General features: G+C 35.8%; 4 protein-coding genes across 5 annotated transcripts; 2 read left to right on the top strand and 2 right to left on the bottom strand.

Annotated features, from left to right (window-relative positions):
• Nucleotides 1-180: 180 nt before the first annotated feature.
• On the top strand, nt 181-3073 carry LOC111780619 (protein CHAPERONE-LIKE PROTEIN OF POR1, chloroplastic-like). Its single transcript, XM_023661059.1, has 5 exons — nt 181-404; nt 497-582; nt 1096-1478; nt 2561-2637; nt 2726-3073. The coding sequence occupies exons 1-5, from the start codon at nt 346-348 to the stop codon at nt 2874-2876; spliced, it is 756 nt and encodes a 251-aa protein (XP_023516827.1). The 5' UTR covers nt 181-345; the 3' UTR covers nt 2877-3073.
• A 1075-nt stretch (nt 3074-4148) lies between these two features.
• Nucleotides 4149-6944, bottom strand: LOC111780729 (plant cysteine oxidase 3). Its single transcript, XM_023661211.1, has 5 exons — nt 6686-6944; nt 5861-6012; nt 5396-5558; nt 4587-4787; nt 4149-4501 (listed from the first exon to the last, which is right to left on the bottom strand). Exons 1-5 carry the CDS (start codon nt 6891-6893, stop codon nt 4374-4376), a joined length of 852 nt encoding a protein of 283 aa, XP_023516979.1. The 5' UTR covers nt 6894-6944; the 3' UTR covers nt 4149-4373.
• A 334-nt stretch (nt 6945-7278) lies between these two features.
• On the top strand, nt 7279-10401 carry LOC111779638 (protein MIS12 homolog). Of its 2 annotated transcripts, none has more exons than XM_023659731.1 (7): nt 7279-7575; nt 7671-7728; nt 7843-7962; nt 9106-9201; nt 9277-9415; nt 9966-10094; nt 10189-10401. In XM_023659731.1, the coding sequence occupies exons 1-7, from the start codon at nt 7454-7456 to the stop codon at nt 10248-10250; spliced, it is 726 nt and encodes a 241-aa protein (XP_023515499.1). In that variant the 5' UTR covers nt 7279-7453; the 3' UTR covers nt 10251-10401. The 2 variants fall into 2 exon arrangements, with proteins under 2 accessions (XP_023515499.1, XP_023515498.1); XM_023659730.1 differs by having other exon boundaries at nt 9963-10094.
• Nucleotides 10402-11805: 1404 nt separating this feature from the next.
• LOC111780291 (phenylalanine--tRNA ligase beta subunit, cytoplasmic-like) lies at nt 11806-19417 on the bottom strand. Its single transcript, XM_023660654.1, has 20 exons — nt 19266-19417; nt 19113-19168; nt 18897-18994; nt 18430-18559; nt 18228-18343; nt 17802-17868; nt 17332-17373; nt 16619-16660; nt 16394-16470; nt 15882-16008; nt 15629-15796; nt 14640-14765; nt 14435-14536; nt 14214-14348; nt 13986-14060; nt 13527-13634; nt 13096-13191; nt 12905-12988; nt 12569-12663; nt 11806-12097 (listed from the first exon to the last, which is right to left on the bottom strand). The coding sequence occupies exons 1-19, from the start codon at nt 19321-19323 to the stop codon at nt 12595-12597; spliced, it is 1776 nt and encodes a 591-aa protein (XP_023516422.1). The 5' UTR covers nt 19324-19417; the 3' UTR covers nt 11806-12097; nt 12569-12594.
• Between the last annotated feature and the right edge of the window lie 659 nt (nt 19418-20076).

Below are 20076 nucleotides of genomic sequence, written 5' to 3'. Positions count from 1 at the left end.
CCTTAACTAAAAAAGATTATATAATTAATTATTTATTTGTTTTAATTGTTTCATGGGATGGAGAGTGGAAAATGAGAATTAAGTATATATTTACTAAAACCTGAATAATTCTGCGAAACGACAGCGTATTATGTGTGGTGGGTGAGTACCTACCTAGAAAAGCATTAAGACCATCTCCTGGCTCTCCTCCCTCCCTTTCTCCAGTCGCCCAGATTGCACATCATCTCTTTCTGGCTTCTCGCCTCTATCTCCCATGGTGTTCATGAAACCTTAATTTAGGGTTTCTTTATTGTTCCTGTGCGCATTCTCTATCTCTGAAGAAGAAGAAGAAGAAGAAGAAGAAGAATGGCTTCCGTTTCGCTAACTAACCTTGATTTGGCGACACCTTTCCTGGGTCTAAACCTGTAATTCCCTCTCTCTCGTTTTCTCAAAACTTCGGAATTTATTGAGTTTTGGTTTTAGCTTATTTGTGTGGTGTGTTTCTGCTCTTTTCCAGGTCTAGTCGCCTTACGGGGGTGAAGGGAAGACCATTTCGCGCGTTGTTTAGAAGCCCCAGATGTGTTTTGGATACACCGTATGAAGGTACCTTTCTATCTTCTTGCATTTTCATTCTTGAAACAATTTGCAATTGTGCATACTTAGTATACATGGGGTGGGTTTCCATCGATTAATTCCAGCGGCTGCAGCAGGAGGTTGAATTACCCTATGAAGTATGAGACTATTGGCAATTTCATATTGATTGATTCTTTCTGCTCCAATCAGCTTTTCTGTGGATATTTTTAAATTGGTTTGATTGGAAGAACGTGGAGGGATCCTTACCTCGAAGAACTTATGTTCTAAAGAACATTATCTGCTTTATTTCTGAAATTCCTTCCTCTTTGGCTTTAAGTATTAATGAAATTTTTTGATATTGCTAGTGGATTATATAACGTGGACAGTATTAAATTTGATACAGTTACGTGAGACTCGGCCTCCTGGTTGATTCTTCGCAGTATGCTTGACTTAAAGTTTATTAGATTTGTTTGTCTTGAAAAATATCCCTAATTTTTCCAAGCTGCTATGGTGATAAATCTGTCAATCCTTAATTATTCGCAGGTAATGTCACGAAGTTTTCTCGAATTCGTGTTTGGGATCCATATAAACGCCTTGGTGTAAGTACTGCTGCTTCAGAGGAAGAAATTTGGAGTGCACGGAATTTTCTTTTGCAGCAGTATTCCGGTCATGAAAGAAGTGAGGAATCTATAGAAGCTGCTTTTGAGAAAATATTGATGGCAAGCTTCCAGCATAGAAAAAAGACAAAGATTAATTTGAAAACCAGGTTGAAGAAGCAAGTCGAGGAGTCCCCACCATGGTTTAAGAACTTGCTGAATTTTGTAGAACTTCCTCCAACTGATGTTATCTTCAGAAGATTGTTTCTTTTTGCATTTATGGGTGGCTGGAGTATTATGAACTCAGCGGAAGGTGGACCTGCTTTTCAGGTTAGTATAATATTCCTTCAGTAAACACAATTTTTTCCCTTTATAATGTCATCTCAATATATGAATAAACATCTTTTTAGTGATGTCCCAAAGGCTAGTGCTTCTGTTGGGAAGTAATCAAAAGGTTGTAAATCGGAGCTGCACGTTTTGAATGTTAGTTAGAGTGGTAAGAAAAGAAGAGTACCTAGGAACGTGCCACAAAATGCATACTTATCCCTTGTCGCATACTCAATTTCTGATCCAAATATTTAGAATAAGTAAAAATAACGGCAATAAGGAATAAATAAGATAAGGAAAAAAATAGGAAAAGCAGTGAGGTCACGGTTATAAGCCATCTTCACCATCCACTGTAATGCCGTAGCCTCTTCTCTTCTTTAATTTTCGTTTTTGTGGCGGTGAATGTGTGAGGTCCCAAATCGGTTGGAGAGGGGAACAAAATATTCCTTATATGGGTGTGGAAACCTCTCCCTAGTAGACGCGTTTTAAAATCGTGAGACTGACGGTGATACGTAACGGATTAAAACGGACATATCTGCTAGCGGTGAGCTTGGACGGTTACAAACCTTGATTCAGTGGTTGAATATTCAAATTCTAAGACTTGATTATCATCCAGGAAAAATAAATTATTGTGTTAGCGATGCGTCTTGCAAGCTTTAGTAATAAAGTGCCACTTTGAGATTAAGAATAGATGGGTACCAGAAGCTTTGAAGAATCTACGGATCTTATCTTGCTAATCAATTAATTATTTTGACAGAATCCAACATCTGCTTTATCTATATTCCATCATATTAATTATTAAATTAGTTACTTGGTAGGAGTTCGTGCATCATAGCTTCGGTTCTCTTCCTCTAGTTGAGCGTTTTTCGATTATCCCACGTTATTTTTCTTCCTCTTATTCTTATTCTTATTCATCTGTATGGTATGATATCAAGATATCTAAAATTGCACTCGGGATTGGTTATACATCTTTGGGCTTGTTCCATTTAAAAGCACATTCTGTCTTTGCATCTAATTTGGATCCTGTTGGGGGTGTTTTAGGCCACTGTCATCTGTGGTTAAACTTTGTATATCGATCAATGCAGGTTGCAGTGTCCTTGGCGGCTTGCATATATTTTCTCAATGAGAAGACTAAAAGTGTGGCTCGGGCTTCTATTATTGGGTAAAACTTGCACGAACTACTGATCTCATTATATATTTCAAAACTAAATTCAGTGACTTATATGCCGTCTTTACTGTTCTGCCTGCAGACTTGGTTCTCTTGTGGCCGGTTGGGTATGCGGTTCGTTGATTGTTCCGAGTATTCCTTCGTTTCTATTGCAACCGACGTGGTCGCTCGAACTACTTACATCTTTAGTAGTATACGTCTTCTTGTTTCTGTCCTGTACTTTTCTCAAGTAGATCTCTCTGTTTGTGCTTAGCTTATTATGAAGTAGTAACATGGAAAATGGATTTAATGGGGGAATTTGCAGATATTATTGATCAGAGCTATCTGTGATCTTCCCTTTCTTTAATTTTCATTATGACTTGAACTTTTATCACCATTCTACTCTTGCACATCTCAAGAAATAAGCCATCGTTGGGTGTGTTTAGCTTCAGATTGGTTTACCTCCTACTATCTTCTATTTTTTTAAATACTTCTTTTATCATTATGCTTTCTTTTTTATTTCTTTTATTTTTTTTTTAATTACAAATCCATAACCATTATCACTATCATTTATCATTAGTATTACCACCTTTTGTAAGCCTGTCAAAATAATTTTTAAAGTAAAAATCTATCTTTTGTAATTTTGGATAAAAGTTGGGAAATTCTGTGGTGGCTTAAAATGGACAGTGATCTAAATTTTTGTTCTAAGTAAGGGAACGAAACATTCCTTATAAGGGTATGGAAACCTTTCCTTATAATTCCTTATAAGGGTATGGAAACCTTTCCTTATAATTCCTTATAAGGGTATGGAAACCTCTCCTACTAGACGCATTTTAAAAATCTTGAGAAGAAGCCAGAAAGATGACAAATCTCTCCCTAGCATACATGTTTTAAAGGAAGTCTGGAAGGGAGAGTCAAAAAGACAATATCTATTAGCGGAAGAGGACAAACCTCTTCCTAACATACACATTTTAAAGGAAGCCTGAAAGAGAGAGCTCAAGGAATGGTTGGCCAAATATTATTAGGTAAAGTTTGATCAAATCAGAACTTCCATTCCTACACCAGTTCTAATTCTTTTCAAATATATCTTTTATTTTTGAATGCAGCTTCTTCGCATTGAAGAAGAACTTGGCAGTGTTCCCTATGCCGGAGAGTCTTTCAAATCACCATAGAAGGTAAAAGTTCAAGCTGACAGCGACAATGTGTCAATTTTAGGCGGAGGGTTGGCTTGATAGAAGAATATGTAGAGGGCTTCTGCAGAAATAATATGCCAAACTTTTCTATCCAAGGTGTTCGAATCTGACCATGACAAAATTTTTGTTTTGAACTATCCATGTAAATGTTCGTTTCAAGATAATATGCAGCCTTCTGATTTGCAAACCACCGTATTGGATTCTCTTAGTTTGAATGCTATTCCACAGAGACAAATCTCAGAAACCTAATTAGTTCATCTAAAGTATGTCATCAAACACTGGGCAGATGAAAAATATTGCTACTTTGCTAGTTAACTTGAGACGATTCGAATCTAACAACTAACAGTAATCTATGTTTATTAGTTTCCAAGATAAAACAGCAAGCAACTGGGTGCAGCTTTTACCTTACAATTCTGTCATCAATACTGTGTAAACTCAGCATAAAGGACAAAAACATCAACCTCCTCTCAAAAGCTAAATCTAGTGTATAATCCCAGGTAGAAGTAGCTTTCCTGGTCGACGTTGGAAGAATCTCCATAATCCTAAATCTGTCAACGCCTATATTTGAATAGCAGGACCAGCGTACACCCCCGGACGCATGTATAGATCATCAGGGGTCTCGATTTTTGCAAGCCAGGCATAATCTTCTACTTCTTCATCGTTTAGGTTCGGTTTGGATTCTGCAGCTGATTTTTTGCAGAGCCACTGTGTCTAAGATTTGTTGATTGAATAAGAAAATTCAAGAAACATAAAGGAGAAAAGGTTACTTACAAAAAGTTGAATAAGGATAGTCATGGAAGTATGTACATCTTCTTCCTTTATCTTCGTTATAAGGAGGCGAGAGAACATCGAGCACGGCACAAGGCGAAACTGCAGTGAAACAATGCAGATTACCTCCGGTCTTCGGGTACAAAACGGATGTTCCACTTGATGCTGTTAGAACTTTATCAACTGATAACTTAGCTAATCTTCCTGGAAAAAAATGTTGGGAGCGTGGGTGGAATTCATGAGAGGAAATCCAATGATTTGCATTCAAAAAGATAAAGGATGCATCCTCTTAGTGCCTAACAATGTAGATGAAACTCTTGGTATCAATCTCTAGTAGTATATAAATTCATGACCTATAAACTGATATCCCACAGGGGAAATGCAAGCCAGCATACACAACCAGCTCATCGGTAACATACTAAAAAATTGTTGCAACAGTTGTTTCAGCCAAAAACAAAGGAGAAGAGAGAGTTGCATTCAGAAGGTAATAGCCAAACGCCAAGATGACTCAATGGTATCTTTACGTCAACGATAATCGGTGCATAGATTCAGTCAACTGCACAATAATCTACAATTGCCCTTACTGATATACAATAGTCATGGACTCATGGACATGGTTGAACATTGTACACTCAGAGTGTTCATAATGTTATGCAGTGACATTCCTATCTAGCAAAAGTTCATTTTACACTAACAGCGAAAAATATTTATAATCTAGTAAAACATTACGAAACCAAAACTCAAAATGATAAATTACTATTCGTTGATTGTTTCTGTACATCCAGAAAACAAGTTGGTATTGGAAATCAAACCTGGAAAATTGGTGGAGTCCTTACTTTCCTGAATGAAGGCAGGTTCAACCCAGTCATAGGCTTTCACATGGAGAGAACCATAGAGAACTTTGCTAAACACAGTCATCCCAGGATGGTCATGAAGGGGGATGACAGAAGAAGTAGGAAAGCAGAATATACATATCTGTGTCGTGATATTAAGTACACTCATAAGCATAATTATCACAGCAAAGGCTTCGAAAACAACCAACCGAAACCCATGACTAGTTTCAGTCAATCAAAGATACTGTTGCTGGTAATTTTGACACAAACTTCTCCAAATAATGGATTTTGCCATCCGATTACACAACTAGCTCCTAGAATGGAAGCTTCAAAATGTAATCATTTCCTTAGAAATTAAACTTAAAATTTCTCGGATTCCAAATTTCTGAGTACTGAACAATGAATGGATGTGACTGTTTGAGAAAAGAGATGAATGGGACTTACAGTAAAGCTTTCACCTTCAAATATATCAATATATGTTATTGGTTGAGCCCATCTAGCTATCCGATTGAATTGGCTCAGTCCAAACGGTCCATGCCCTCGGTCGTCACCAATATTTTCTTCTTTAAGCCCAAAATCCCCGGGGCTAACCGTGTCTGTGAATGGAGCATACAACTGGGACGTGTCAAAGAGTGGAATCTAATGCAGCACATAATGTGATATTTCCTACTTGAAGACTTTCAGCGTTCTAACCAACAATGTTTTTTAGCATAGCAGCCTGGGCTAGTTTCAGAAAACACGCAAAGGAACATCATAATAATTGATTCTCCAATCATCATTGTTTGCAATTGTACCAGGAATTGCAGATATGGCAACATAAAAAATTCTAAACCACTGTTAGCCTTTTAACTGAAGAAAGTTGTGGCTACAAATCACAAATTAATGGCATCAAATGCCATTGCTCATGTGGAAATCAAGAGACAAACATGTTCATTTCACAGCTTGTGAAGTTATATCCAAATCATTAAACAACATATCCAAGCCAGAAGCAATTAAAGCACATGAGTAAACCAAGCATTCCCAAATGGCATAGTGATCTCCAAAATTTAATAAAGAAAAGAGAGAGAGTAACACTCTCAAATGAATTGAGACGAACAAACCAATGATTCAATCCATCAATCTCATGCAAACCCAGCACTGAATTACTTGAATTTTGAACCCCAGAAGAGAAATTGAGCAAGAATCACAAAAGGAAACAAAAGAGTGTCGTTTGAAGATCAACGTAGAACAGAATGCAGTATAAATTTCAAAGCAAGGCGGAGAAATTACCCAAAAGGGAACATAGATTCTGGATAGTTTGAGAAGACAGTGGAGAGCTGGTGGGAGTTAAGGAGGTCTTACAGAGGTCGTAGATAGCCTGAACTTTGGAGCTCTGCCTGTGGTTCATGCTCAAGGATCGAACGAACACTGAGCAATCGACCTTGTTTTGCAAAATTAGCCTGATCTTATCCGACGCTTTTTGGAATTTTGAGAACATTTTGGAGTTTTTTTACAGAAAATAAATGCAAATTTGGAATGAGATTATGAATACCGGGCCGCACCACAGCCGTCGGTTTTTACGCCAAAAAAAAAAATAATAATAATAATTATAAATTTTGTTTGTATTTAATCTCATAATTATAGAAATAATCTAATAATTTTTTCTTAAAAAACCTTAGGTTAAAATTATAAATTATATTCGTATTTTTATTTATTTAGAAAGGATTATATATTTAATAATAAAAATAATAATAATAATAATTTTGTTTAGATAAATCAAATGAAAATAAACATAATTTAAGTACAATTTTATTTTTCTTTAAAAAGAAAGAAATTTAAATTTTGAATGATATTATTTAAATTTTAAATCCATAAAACACATTCGTAGCGCGACTGTGGAAGGGGCCGCTCCGTCTCCTCATCACTCATCAGTCAACACTGCCATTTTGGCGGCAAAATTCCTCCATTTTTGCGGAAGCTTGGGACCTTCCATTTGTCTCTGGATCTGGTTTTTCATTGGGAAAGAAGCTTTTTTCAGGGAGTGAAAGGACGATTTTGATGGAAGGAAGTAAAGGCGAGGAGGTATTCGATTCATTGAATCTGAATCCACAGCTCTTCATTAATGAAGCTCTCAATATTGTCGACGATTTGGTTGATGACGCTTTCGATTTTTATCAGACGTAGTGATCTCTCTTCTCATCTCTTCTACTTGAGGTCTTCAATTTTGTTTGGTTAATTTTATGCCTGACAATTCATTTTCATTTTTCCCCTTCAGACAAGCATCGGCCTCCTTGAAGACCGAGGGCTCGGATAGATCCCAAGATCTTAGCCTGGTAAGGTTTATGTTGTATTACTGACATTTTCTTATCAGCAGTTGATTTCCAATTTTTTTGTTTGGAATTGTTCCGGTTTTCCTTGAATAAATTGTTTATCTGTCTCACCTGTAGGGAATATCGCGGGTCCGAACGTTCGTCCAATCGGGTCTGGATAAGCGGTTGGCCATGTGGGAGAAATACTGTCTCAATCACTGTTTTTCAGTCCCTGAAGGTTTTTCTTTACCCTCAAATGTAGGTTCTTCTTCTACACTGTCTCTGATGAGGCTCTTGTCCTCTGGATATCGATATCCAAATTTTAATTTTATGGATATAGATAAAATAAGAATTAATAATTGAGTTGTTTCTGTTCCAAATTATAAATCTTATTGTTAGTGTTTGTATTCGTATTTTCATTGAGAGTAATCGATAAGATTTTGATTGTTTCTATAAACTCTCAATATCGATATCAAATCTTCATATTTACGGATATAGCGGCATATCAACAAATATTTGTGAACTTACTCTATTGTTGTGTGTGTATACGACTTTAGAGCTTCTCAATTTGTTTATTCTGGGACAAACAAAATTTGAAATTTTGGACAAAGCCCTATTACTGTGCATCATCAAGTTTCAATCTTTTTCGGAATATATTCATCACTACTTTCAGATTCAGTCACGAGTTTCCATATTTTCTGACCTCAGAGCTTCCTCATTTTGCTATGACTGTTATTAGATTCTTTTTTACTCTAAAAGGAATGCTAGCAAATGTCGGCTGCATTTTCTACAAAATCTCTGTCATTGGTGCATCATGTCTTTTCTTTCTCGACCATGTTTTAAGTTGCGAGATCTCATGTCAGTTGGAGAGGAAAACGAAACATTCCTTATAAGGGTGTGGAAACCTCTCCCTAGCAGACGCATTTTAAAAATGTGAGGCTGATGGCATTACATAACGAGCTAAAACGGATAATATTTGCTAGCGGTAGGATTGGGCTGTTACAAATGGAGAGCCAATCACTTGACGGTATGAGGCACCGGTTGGAGTAGGGCTAGACCCTCTCCACAGTAGACGCATTTTAAAACCGTGAGGCTGACGACTATACGTAAAGAGCCAAAGCGGATAATGTCAATGGGATTGTTAGAGAAGTCTAATCTAGTGGTATCTTGCACCCATACAGTTACTTGAGATTGGCAATTTCTGCTGTTTTACTGGTATCTTATTGGAAGCAGCAATATCTTATTGTCAAGTTGCTAAATTATCAATGATTCCCATATCTTGGTCGATAATTTTGAGATGTGGTTAATTGAATCTATATATTCTCTTACTAGTTTTTCTTCTTCTAATGCAATAAATATATTTCTAATTCAGATTTAAATATTTTCTTTAAGTTGTCTTAGGATGAATCACCTGTTGTCACTTCAGTAAGTCGTGACTGCCTCTATGATGTGGATCTGGATACAGAGTTAGATTTTTTGAGGAATAAGCTCTCTGAGGTATTGAGTGTGTCGTATATTTATTACTTTTGTTGTTTATGTATATTATATTTCATGAAGAAATATGTTTTTCAGGTCAGAAAAGAGAATGTTGTATTGAACCAAGAACTACAAGCTTTAGAAAGACAAACTGCTTCCAGTAACTCCCAAGTCAATCGTTTCAACGAAGCCTTACAATTATATGAGCAAAATTCTGTGAATGAGATGTTCCAGGGTAATTAAGATGTGCATAAAACCGATTGTTTCTTTCTGCATTTCTGAGCTTACATGTGCACTACTCTACTAGTATACTCATGAAGGCATACTCAAAATGAAACATACAAATAATGTATGAAGCTGATTTCATTTATTTTTTGTAATGAAGCTTTATTGTCATTTGTCAGCTTGGTAGGTTAAAGTTTCTGTGAACACTAACCTTCTCCTCCGATAGGTAGTCCTGATCTGCATATCCCATGGTGACACAAACTCTAATACATCCAGATGATATTTTAGTGAACACCTGCAAGATCATTTCATTTTAGGCAATGTTTATATTATATGGCTAGTGGGTATCTCTCTTTGATTCCCATTTTCTGTTCATTCCATAAAAGAGGAACTCCAGTCCGTGAATAAGGCCATTTCCTTGCTTTTTTTTTAGATTTGAAGGCCACTTGCACAAAGTCTATTCATTGGCAATAAATTTCATTGTAATTCTATCAGTTGGCAGAAAAAAGCTGTTGCTGAGTTTAGGATTCAGACTTCTAACATATTTCAATTTGTAGCAGAAATGATGGGAACTGCATCTGAGCTGCGAGCGAAAATCGGAAAGCTGAAGAAAAGGAGGATGGAGGAATCCAAGCTCACTAAAGTAGAGAAGATTCATACAAACGGAGATATCTCTCACCATCACAAGGGTAGGATTTTGAAGCTACTTCATGATCAATCAAGCTGGTTTTAGCTTTCTGGAAGATGCTCACATACTCGTTCATGCTTGTTTCTGTTCTGCAGGTTTCTCTAACGCTAAGCTGGATGACATTCAAGAATTTTTAGCTGATTTGAAGACCCTTTGAACTCATTTCATTATGACATCAACCTTACTGTATATGATGCGTGCTGTTGAAACTCGTCACTATGAGTTCTCCAATGTTTTAACTTGATTTGTCTGTGAGATATTATTCTAAACCAAATTTGTATAATATGTCATTTGGATTGATGACTCTCCTCAGCTATTTTGGTTTGCATCACCGCATAACCTTAAATTATAAACTTTTAAGCGTTTCAAAATTGCCTTGACGTCGAAATCCAATAGAATTTTCATAGAATTGTGTTTTTTTATAATTGGGTATTTCATATAGCTCGTTGGTTTGGCGTTGGTTTGGCACTTAAATTCAGCTGGTTTTGATGGTAAAACTTTTCTACTCGTAGTGGTATGGTTTAAACTTTCAAGGACAGCACTTTACTAATCTGCTCCAATCCAGTGGGCTTGTTTTGAAGTCAATGGTTTTCCCACATGGCCAAGAACAATAATTGTAATAAGAACAAAAACAAACAGCCAACAAACTTTGTTTTTTTCTACAAGATTGCTTGTTTTGCACCAAACTGAGTGCTTATATGGATCATGACAGTACTTCTATAAGATAAATTAGTTCAGTTGACCATTTTCAAGAATCCCTGTTTTTCAGTGCAAAAAATCCAGCGAAAACATATAGGACTTGAAATAAATGAAGTATCTTTCCAAAGTAACCCAACGTGGGAAGAATAATTAAGCTTGAGCCTTCAAGGGATGATGCTTATTTCATACGCTCCCTAGTCTTCTTCAATAAGCTTTATATTGGGGTTTAAATTTACTCGTTCTCATTTTCTTTGAGAAAACAAAAACACCTCTGAATTCCCTTGTTACAGCTTAAAGATTATACTTTTGCAGTCCAAATCTTTCACCCGAGCATGGCCAAAACAAGAGGCAAACACTCGAAGACAAAGAGGGGTCAAGCTCGAGCAATAGCGAAGCAGTTCAAAGTCAAGAATCTGTCAATAAGGCAAAAACTTGGCCTCACAGAGAAGCCTGCAAAGGCCTCAAAGGAAGGAATGGGGTTTTTCATTAGAAGAACTCTGCCTCGGAAGTTTGGTATATCATTCACAATTCCAGACCGAATGGCCACAGAGATCAATGACAAGATGAGGATAAGTGGCTTACACCCTCTGAGAATCACCAGAGTCCCATCTGGTGGACCAATGGAGTTTCATGCAGTTGTAAAAGAGGCTGAGAAAGGTTCAGCTCCATTGAAGAATCAGCAGCAAGGCAGGCCACCAAATCCTAAAGTAGCATATCATAGGAGCCGCTTGAATGAGTGGCATCCCCATGTGTTTCATTTCATCTCTGATTATTGTTAATCCTGAAAAGTTCAGCAAATGTATAGTTTGCAGATGCAGTTGATAACTGATTTGTAGGATGTTGAAACTAACAATGTATTGTTAAGTAATATTAATGTCATACGGATTGCAACTACAGGATGGAAATGTACCTGTGAAATTCAGAAGAACTGCAAGTTGGGCAATGAAATAAGTTTTATAGAGACAGCCCAACCAGGACTATTGAACTAGATGTATTAGGACTCCAGAACAAAATAAGAAATAAGTTATGCCATATGCTTATGAGAACTATTAGACACCAACAATTAGATGAAAAAGGGGAAGAGATATAAATTGTTGTATATTAAATACCAAAAATTACCGGGTCTGTAATCACGCCAATAAATATTAAAAACTCTCAAAATATTCTCCTATCAGTACCCCCTCGTGGAGAGTGCAGTTGGTTGAACTGACGGTTTGGCATACAAATGCGCCACAAATGGCCGAAGTTTCAGTGTGATTCTTTAGATGAGAGCTTGAAACGAAAAGGGCTTCAAATCTTCGAAACCTGGCATGCATATGGTAATTGGAGGATTATTCAGAGAGACTTAGCTGAGGAAAANAAAAAAAAAAAAAAAAAAAAAAGCATACCCACTTCAGTAAAAAGAAAAGTAACTTCATAGTTGTAATTTCGGAGAGAACCAACAAAATAAAGCAAAAGATACAAAGTTTACTTCATCTGTGGTAAAGCACAAACTTTAAAAGAATCGTTTGTGTTGTTTTCAACATGAGAAATGGATAACTTCCACTGGACAGCACAAGACCCCAGGGGACGGTATTCATAGAAAGATTATGAAAAAGGCTTTCAATCTAGCAGGTCAAAGATAAACACTATGGATGCCACTCCACATTCTTTTAACAATCCAAATCTCCACCCACGAAAAGCCTCGTGTCTTTATTGCTATATATCCCCCATTAAATTGAATAAGAAAACAAAAGACAACTTGAAAAATAAAAAAGAGATGCAAGGTTTACTTACTCGTCTCATCAACTGTAGAGTGAATACTATAAAAAGCTCTCGATGTTAAGTTCAACAAAGGAACATGGATCAGGAATGTCAAAGTTATTCAAAACCTGAGGACGAATGAGAGAGATATATCATTAGCACCACACAAATACCAACTCTATTTCGTTTTGAGACCACAAGCCCACAACCAAGAATTCATATTGAAATGCAATAGAAGATATAGACATATATTTTATGGTCCCTGGGGGGGGGAGGAACAAAGATTGACTGACAACCTATATTACACAACCAAGACAAGTATATTATGGTCCTGGGGTTTCAAGCATAAGTCTCAAGAGGTGTCCCTACCTCAGGATGAACAATGCCAAACGTGCCAATTTTCCTTCCTTTATAAATGATGTGGGCTTGTCTACCAGTAAGAAACTCCGGATTCTGCAGGACATATAAACAAAACCCATGCCAAGAAACAGAGTCAATTCTAAGTTTCTAATTTGTATCCTACCGTGCAATAAAGCATATGCACGGAATAGTCCACTTACATCTGAACACTTTATGTAATACCCAGTTTCATCACCAACTGTAACAAAAGAAGCTCCTATGACTTCCATTATTCTGTCGACCAAACCATGAATCAACTGAAACATCAAATAAAAAAAAAATGATGAAAAATAGAAATGGTACCATGAATAACCACTTGAAAAAATGGCCACAAAAAAATGCATAAAACAAAAGAAAAGAAGATGATTTATGAGAACATTTGTTTCTCTAGAAAACAATGTATTATGTATCACATAGAAAATGCACTATATTCGAGCAAGCAAAAAGGGAAACTTAATGAATATTCTTGTAAAGTTCTATTCGTTTTATAATATATTCACCAATTTTTTGCACTGACATAAAACAATAGGTCTAAATGTTATCTAATAATAGTAAATAAATAAAAAAAATCGACTTCAATTTAGATTCTTACCTCAAATCCAGAATTGGCACTGCAATATAGAGCAGCAAGATGACGATGATTTCTTGCACCAACATCTTTTGCATCATCCAGTAATGATACATCACCAACTTCAAATATCTAGAACAAAAAAGTTGACAGACAATTTAACTTCTAAGCTTTTTTAAAGTTAACCTTAAAACAAACAAGCCACAAGCCTTCGAAAAATAAATTCACAGGCAACATCAAAATGCAGTAACTATCATGTAAACTTCGTACACTCTTAACCTAGTACAATCTCCACTTGTAACCTTCAGAATATGCACACACTTAAAAGTGCGTGTGTAATTAATGCCACATGTCTGTACCAATATTTTTATCACAATGATCACAGTTTCAAAGATTTGCACCTTCNAAAAAAAAAAAAAAAAAAAAAAAAAAAAAAAAAAAAAAAAAAAAAGAAGAAAAGTCAAAGAAGATTGACATGTGTACCTTTATGGGCTTTGGATGATCCTTATTATGTCCAACAGTTTTCAAAAGACCAGGCATAAGACTGGTGCGTACAACCTGGCAATGTTCAGAAGTGCAAAACGTTATAAAAATACTAAGGTAGAGCATCATTTCAGATGTTTTGTGAAAGCATACATAATTAAAGTGATTTCTAGCATGTGTCATATTTACATCGGTTTAAAAAAGTTGATGAAAAAACCGTTTACAAACCTCAAAATCTGTTGAACGGGGATTTCCAATGATAACAGCAGTAGATTTATCATCTTCACGCTTTAACATGGCAAAGTTCTCTTTATAAGAACATAGGATCCACGTAAGTACCTCCGTGAACCCACTCATTGCAATCTACACAGAAACGAGTGAATATTACAAAATGGCAAGCAAGAAAAGTTATATACACAGAACATACAGCAATGATTACTAATATGTACCTCTCCTCTGATAAGGTCACTGAACTCATTTAATGGTAGAGGCTGCAAAGATGCTGGTTTACTCTTTGGGATGTTATTGAATCCATAAGCTATAGCAACATCCTAGAAAAGAATAAATTTGCATGATCAATAGCTATTTGCAAGCTGCATATGAAGTATGTAAACATATGTATTCACAAGACTATTTCTCCTATTCACTCCATACCTCCATGACATCACATGGGTGAAGCACATCACTCCTTGTTGGGGGCACAGATATAGTTATACTAGACTTGTCACCAGATACCGACTGCTCAGCGTGCAATTGCATCCTATTTAACAAATTGGTAACCTGGTAGATTGTAAAAATATCACAAGCTGTCATGTTCATTTCATTGAATCTATAGACCTACTTATCAATTCCCCTCATCTTGCAAGTACTTAGGATTGAAATTAATTTCTCTTTTTTGGGTAAAAAACCAAGAAAATTGAGCTATCATGATTACGTTGAACAGCCTAACATTATCTTATAAGAATTTATGGTTTGCATTTGCACCAAGCCAAAGTAAAATGTTAAACTCAAGCCTAGAGGATAACTTCTGCACAAAGTGTGTGTGTGTGTGTGTGTGTGTGTGTGTGTATATATATATATATACGACGAGTGCCAAAAGTTTTTAAACACAGTTTCCTTCATTTTATTGAGGAGATGAAATTAGAAAAGGGAAAACAAGGTGCCAAAGGATTTACAAAGTAATCATAAATTATTGGTTCTTAGATAAGTTCCCATTATGATATAAGACGATACTGAAGCAGAGTTAAGGTAACCGTATGGCAAAAATGAAGTTTGAAAAACTTCTATATGGTGATGTTCATATACTGGAACAACAGAAGTAAATAACAGTAGTAATCATTCACACTGAAAATTTAGTAGCACTTGACAGAAGAAATATAGATATAATGAGCTTAGACAACTACTACTACACATCGGCAACAGTTTGTTGCCAAAATCAAATCACCAATTACATTGTAGCATACAGTGCAGAGAAATGGGAAACAGAAAACCAGAAATGAGAACCTTTATTGGTTCTTGTGTCAAAATGATGTTCTAGAAAGGACCATTTGATGCCGTTTATGACAGTTTTAGTCATCTTTCTCAACGAAAATTTAGTAGCAATTGACAGAGGAAATAGAGATATAATGAGCTTAGACAACTACCTCTTCTGCCTCCAATGAGACTCCAATGCAGTTAGTGATATAAGACAGAGAAACTTCCATATTGTAGAGAGATAACTCTGGATAAATATTCGACTTCCCATCTGAATATATCACTTCAACTGGTTCAATTTCAAACTTCTTTTTGCACAGTGCTGAAAATATAGTTACCTAATAAGATTAAAAGAAAATTCCAAAGATTAGGGATTACTATACATCACCAAATAAATTCTTCCACAACATAAAAATTTCTTACCATAGTATTCAAGACAATATTTGCCTTTGTCAGATCAGTTGCAGTGCATTCAATAAACACATTCTTTGTCTTCAAAGTAATAGCCGAATGTGCACCATTGATAATTGGTGGTAAAGACAAAACAGTTCTGCAGAAAGGAGCTCAACTTATTTCAAAATATGGTATTTTTTATGTTTAGAGAAGTTCTCAATAATAACAAAAAATCAGGCAATGCCTTTTCTTCAAAAAAATAAAAATAAAAAAAAATAAAAAAAAATGAAAATTATAACGAGTTGTCAGCTTGTAAAACCATTGAAATTGCTTAGTCCAAAAGGTACAAAATAAATAGATGTAAAAATAACTTAAACTTCAATTTGTCAACAAAAGAAAGAAATTTAACTACAAAGTTCCCAAGAAGCTAATGACAAACTATAAAATGCACGTATTTATTGGTAAGAACAAGTAACCCAACCAATTAAGTTCTAGAAGATCTATAACTAGTTCAAACACAAGAAAATGTCGCGGTAGTATACCTGTTGCGATCAAACAAAACGGGAAATACAGGTGATTTTTCTATTATGTGCAGGAACTTCTTCAGCTTCAAATCTGACTGCAAATGAGCATGGAAAAACATGGATCAAAATATTTCGACATGAAGTTCAGAAACAAGAAATCTAATAAACATCATATCAACATACATTCACTAGAAGGACTAAATAGCAGACAGAAAATAGATATATTTTCATTAAAGCACTTACTTTATAGTACTCCATTAGCTCGTCAGCTCTGAAACTCTTCGTCTGCATCACATAACAAGATAAGAAAAGTTCATTTCAAACATTAAAATACTATATTCTAAACCAGGTCAATGATTAAGGAAGTAAAATATATAAGAGCATATCTCTTTTGTGGAAGAATCTTATTTGTGCTTTTTTGTGGTCCATATGGAATGAAAGAAACCATAGGACCTTCAAATCAACGGAGATTACTTACAGAAATTTTATTGATAATGTTCTTTATCTTGCCTTTTCTTGGTGTAAATTGAATTCTCTCTTCTCCTCCTATTCTATGTCCTCTCTTTTGTCCAATTGGAGATGTTTATTGTAACTCCTTTGGATCGGAGATCTCTTTCCCCTTCTTTTATAATTTCATATCTCAATGAAATTGTTTCTTATCCAAAAATAATAATAATAATGAAGTGGTTCAAGGACAGACTAGCAAATAAGAATCATGTCAACTAAGGTTACTTCAGAACCACATCTATTAGGGTCCAAAAGAAATTCCAAACAGGGCAACATATCCACACACAGCAAGTAGATATTCTATTCAATTCAATCACGGAAGTAAGACCTTCAAAAAAAAGAAAAAAGGCAACAAGAAAGCAAGACAAATCAGTTCAGATAAAAGATCTTGATGGGAAATCTGAATACTCAACTTGTTCTAGGGACATTATAGTTTTTATAGTTTTTACCTGTTTTAGTGGCACAAAGTTTATGGCTGATGGTGGCAAAGCCTGAAAAAATGAGATGAAAGTGAGAATGGCAACATTAGGACACTGAATTCACCATAAATAAGTATCCACCAGAATTAAACGAAAGAGAGAGAGTGAGTGAGAAAGAAAAAATAAACCACAACTAACACTGCAAAGATGATACAGAAACAATAAACAATTGTCAGATAGTATAATCCATAGTATTGCACTACAGCAGCAGCCTTTTTTAGTATTTCATTATTGTCCCACAACAAACACTTCAAGGATGAAAGGACCAACTTCACAGATTAATTTTCCAGAAACGTTACAGAAACTGAGGAACAATTGTGAATAGACACAGACGGTGTCTCTACCATCAATCCAATGCAACACAGCACATTCAACTAGACCCACTAATAGAAACAGAATATATACATTCTCCCAAGAATATGAGCACAAGGAAAGCCCACCTCATAGGTGAAAGGGCCTTCAAGTGTATCCAGGTCATGAGTTCCGATGGCAACAAGAGTTCTCCGTCTAAAACAAATTAAACAAAATTCTTGAGAGAACTCTTAAAGTGAAATGAAAATAAAACGTGAAATAGACTGAGAATAGGAAGTACAATCTAAAAATTAGGCCAAGCAAAAAGAATATAATTAACAAAGGAATTGCTCATCCACCAAACTACGACTTGATCACACAATTACTTAATTGCTAAATACTTGGACCCCATATCCTATATCCTTATGGAATCTCTAGAGTAAGAAAAAAATCCAAGTTATAAGTTGCGAGTCTGTAGCTTTACAACTTCTGTGCCTGATGGGAAATCAGAACGATGCACAAAATAGGAGAAGATCACGCTGCATATGGCACATATAGCTAAGATCCAAACTTACCGACATATATTCTGATGAAGTTTGTCTTGCAGATCAATAAAGCTATTATAACTTGCTTCATCAAAAGTTATGTCTCTCAAAACAGCACAAACCACATAAGGGCGAACCAAGGAAGTCTGTGAAGTTGAAAGTTTCAGACCAATAGAAATAAGTTGAAATTATCAGTAGTAATATAAATTACACATTCAAATGGAAACTGTACCTCCGGGTTTACATGCATTTTGTGCATAGATTCCTTGCTGATATTGGATAATTTATATCTGGGTGTCTCTTCTTGCTTATTAAAAATGCGCAGTGCTTGAGCAAGCCCTTCAAGACAGAGCAAATCGTATCTACAAAACCATAAAGTATATTTACCAGCTTTATCCCAGATGCCTACAATTACAGCGTTAAACTAGTTTTATCCAATGATATTTACAACGTTGGTTTTTGGGGAAAAAAATTAAAAATTAAAAAGAGCCGAATGCAGGAAAATTTACAAACAGATAACATCTCTTCTTTTAGAAGAAAATAACATCAATTAGATGTGTCACAAACTTACAATACAAGATTAACAAAGAACTATGCCTAGCAGCACCCTCAAAGATGCGCACACAAGGAAGGAAAAGGAAAAACAACCTGTATTGAATCTTGACAGAGCCACCAACAGCAAATTACGAAGAAATGTACCTGTTAGCGGGGACCTCGATCTTGTAGATGACTTCTTCATCTTCATCCGCTTCTTCTTCCAAATGCTTCTCTTTCCTAATGATCGCCTTCTCTGTCGTCTATACAATCAACAAGCCAATGTAAAAAGAAAATGCCCATCCAAATCATAGCTATGATCGATTAAACTCAAAGAAAAACATCGGTAAGCTGATAACGCAAATAACGCAAGGTACTTACAACGTCATCAAGCTCAATCCCAAACCTAAAGCACAGCTCTTCAAACTCTTCCTGAGCTAAGAAATGAAAATGAAACCAAAAAAGAAAAAAAAAATTAACAGAATGCAATAGCATCATTGAATAACGTGACATAGGAAAACACTGCAAGCTCACAGTAAGTTCTTCCGAGGGCAGCAAATAGGCGATCTCTTCCGACGCTTACGGTCGGCATGGTTGACTCTTCAGAATGTACGACGCTACACCAGCAGAAGCAAAAACACTGCGGTTGGCGGCTACGAAGATAAGTCTGCCGGTCGCGCCAACTGTTCAACAAACAAACTGGCTCGTGGTGGCTCCAGATATCGCACTAGTGGGCTAAATGGGCCCATTTTTTCGAGTCCAACAAAACGGGCAGTGCCAGCCCAGCCCATTAAATTTTTAATTGTTGTTTCGTACTACAAAGTTTGTTGATTCATTCATATATATATATATATATCCATAAATTATTTTAAAAAACCATAAATTAGTCATTAATAAAAATAATTAGTCATTAATAAAAATACTATTGAGGTAAGATCTCACATCGATTCNATAAAAATAATTAGTCATTAATAAAAATACTATTGAGGTAAGATCTCACATCGATTGGAGAGGAGAACGAAACATTAAGGGTGTTCCTAATAGACGTAAACATTAAGAGTGTTCCTAATAGACGTATTTTAAATATTCGAGGGTGTGAAAATCTCCCTAATAGACGCATTTTAAATATCTTCTATCGGTAAATTTGAGGTATTAGAGTCAGAGACTGAGAAATGTGCCAGCGAGGACGTTGGGCCTCCAAGGAGGGTAGATTGTGAGATCCTACATCGGTTGGAGAAGAGAACAAAACATTCTACTCCAACTAACATGGATACCTCTCCCTATCATCGTGTTTTAAAACCTCTCCCACAATATCTGCTAGTTGTTACCATGAGTAAGATTGATA

This window comes from Cucurbita pepo, chromosome LG18, assembly GCF_002806865.2.
Source record: "Cucurbita pepo subsp. pepo cultivar mu-cu-16 chromosome LG18, ASM280686v2, whole genome shotgun sequence".
NCBI lineage: Eukaryota > Viridiplantae > Streptophyta > Magnoliopsida > Cucurbitales > Cucurbitaceae > Cucurbita > Cucurbita pepo.
The sequence above is the reverse complement of the archived record's forward strand: the minus strand, read 5'-3'. Positions and strand labels throughout refer to the sequence as shown.

What these genes read in the sequence shown, in the direction of transcription:
- LOC111780619 (XM_023661059.1), top strand. Translation starts at nt 346, where the DNA reads ATGGCTTCCGTTTCGCTAACTAACCTTGATTTGGCGACACCTTTCCTG. An exon ending in CCTTTCCTGGGTCTAAACCT is followed by an intron (nt 405 to 496) that starts GTAATTCCCTCT and finishes GCTCTTTTCCAG; the next exon opens with GTCTAGTCGCCTTACGGGGG. An exon ending in AAGGTGGACCTGCTTTTCAG is followed by an intron (nt 1,479 to 2,560) that starts GTTAGTATAATA and finishes CGATCAATGCAG; the next exon opens with GTTGCAGTGTCCTTGGCGGC.
- LOC111780291 (XM_023660654.1), bottom strand. Translation starts at nt 19,323, where the DNA reads ATGCCGACCGTAAGCGTCGGAAGAGATCGCCTATTTGCTGCCCTCGGA. An exon ending in TGCCCTCGGAAGAACTTACT is followed by an intron (nt 19,169 to 19,265) that starts GTGAGCTTGCAG and finishes TTCATTTCTTAG; the next exon opens with CTCAGGAAGAGTTTGAAGAG. An exon ending in AAGGCCCTTTCACCTATGAG is followed by an intron (nt 17,374 to 17,801) that starts GTGGGCTTTCCT and finishes TCATTTTTTCAG; the next exon opens with GCTTTGCCACCATCAGCCAT.
- LOC111780729 (XM_023661211.1), bottom strand. Translation starts at nt 6,893, where the DNA reads ATGTTCTCAAAATTCCAAAAAGCGTCGGATAAGATCAGGCTAATTTTG. An exon ending in TTGAAGGTGAAAGCTTTACT is followed by an intron (nt 5,559 to 5,860) that starts GTAAGTCCCATT and finishes ATCACGACACAG; the next exon opens with ATATGTATATTCTGCTTTCC. An exon ending in CTATCCTTATTCAACTTTTT is followed by an intron (nt 4,502 to 4,586) that starts GTAAGTAACCTT and finishes GCAAAAAATCAG; the next exon opens with CTGCAGAATCCAAACCGAAC.
- LOC111779638 (XM_023659730.1), top strand. Translation starts at nt 7,454, where the DNA reads ATGGAAGGAAGTAAAGGCGAGGAGGTATTCGATTCATTGAATCTGAAT. An exon ending in GCTTTCGATTTTTATCAGAC is followed by an intron (nt 7,576 to 7,670) that starts GTAGTGATCTCT and finishes TTTCCCCTTCAG; the next exon opens with ACAAGCATCGGCCTCCTTGA. An exon ending in TGAGGAATAAGCTCTCTGAG is followed by an intron (nt 9,202 to 9,276) that starts GTATTGAGTGTG and finishes TATGTTTTTCAG; the next exon opens with GTCAGAAAAGAGAATGTTGT.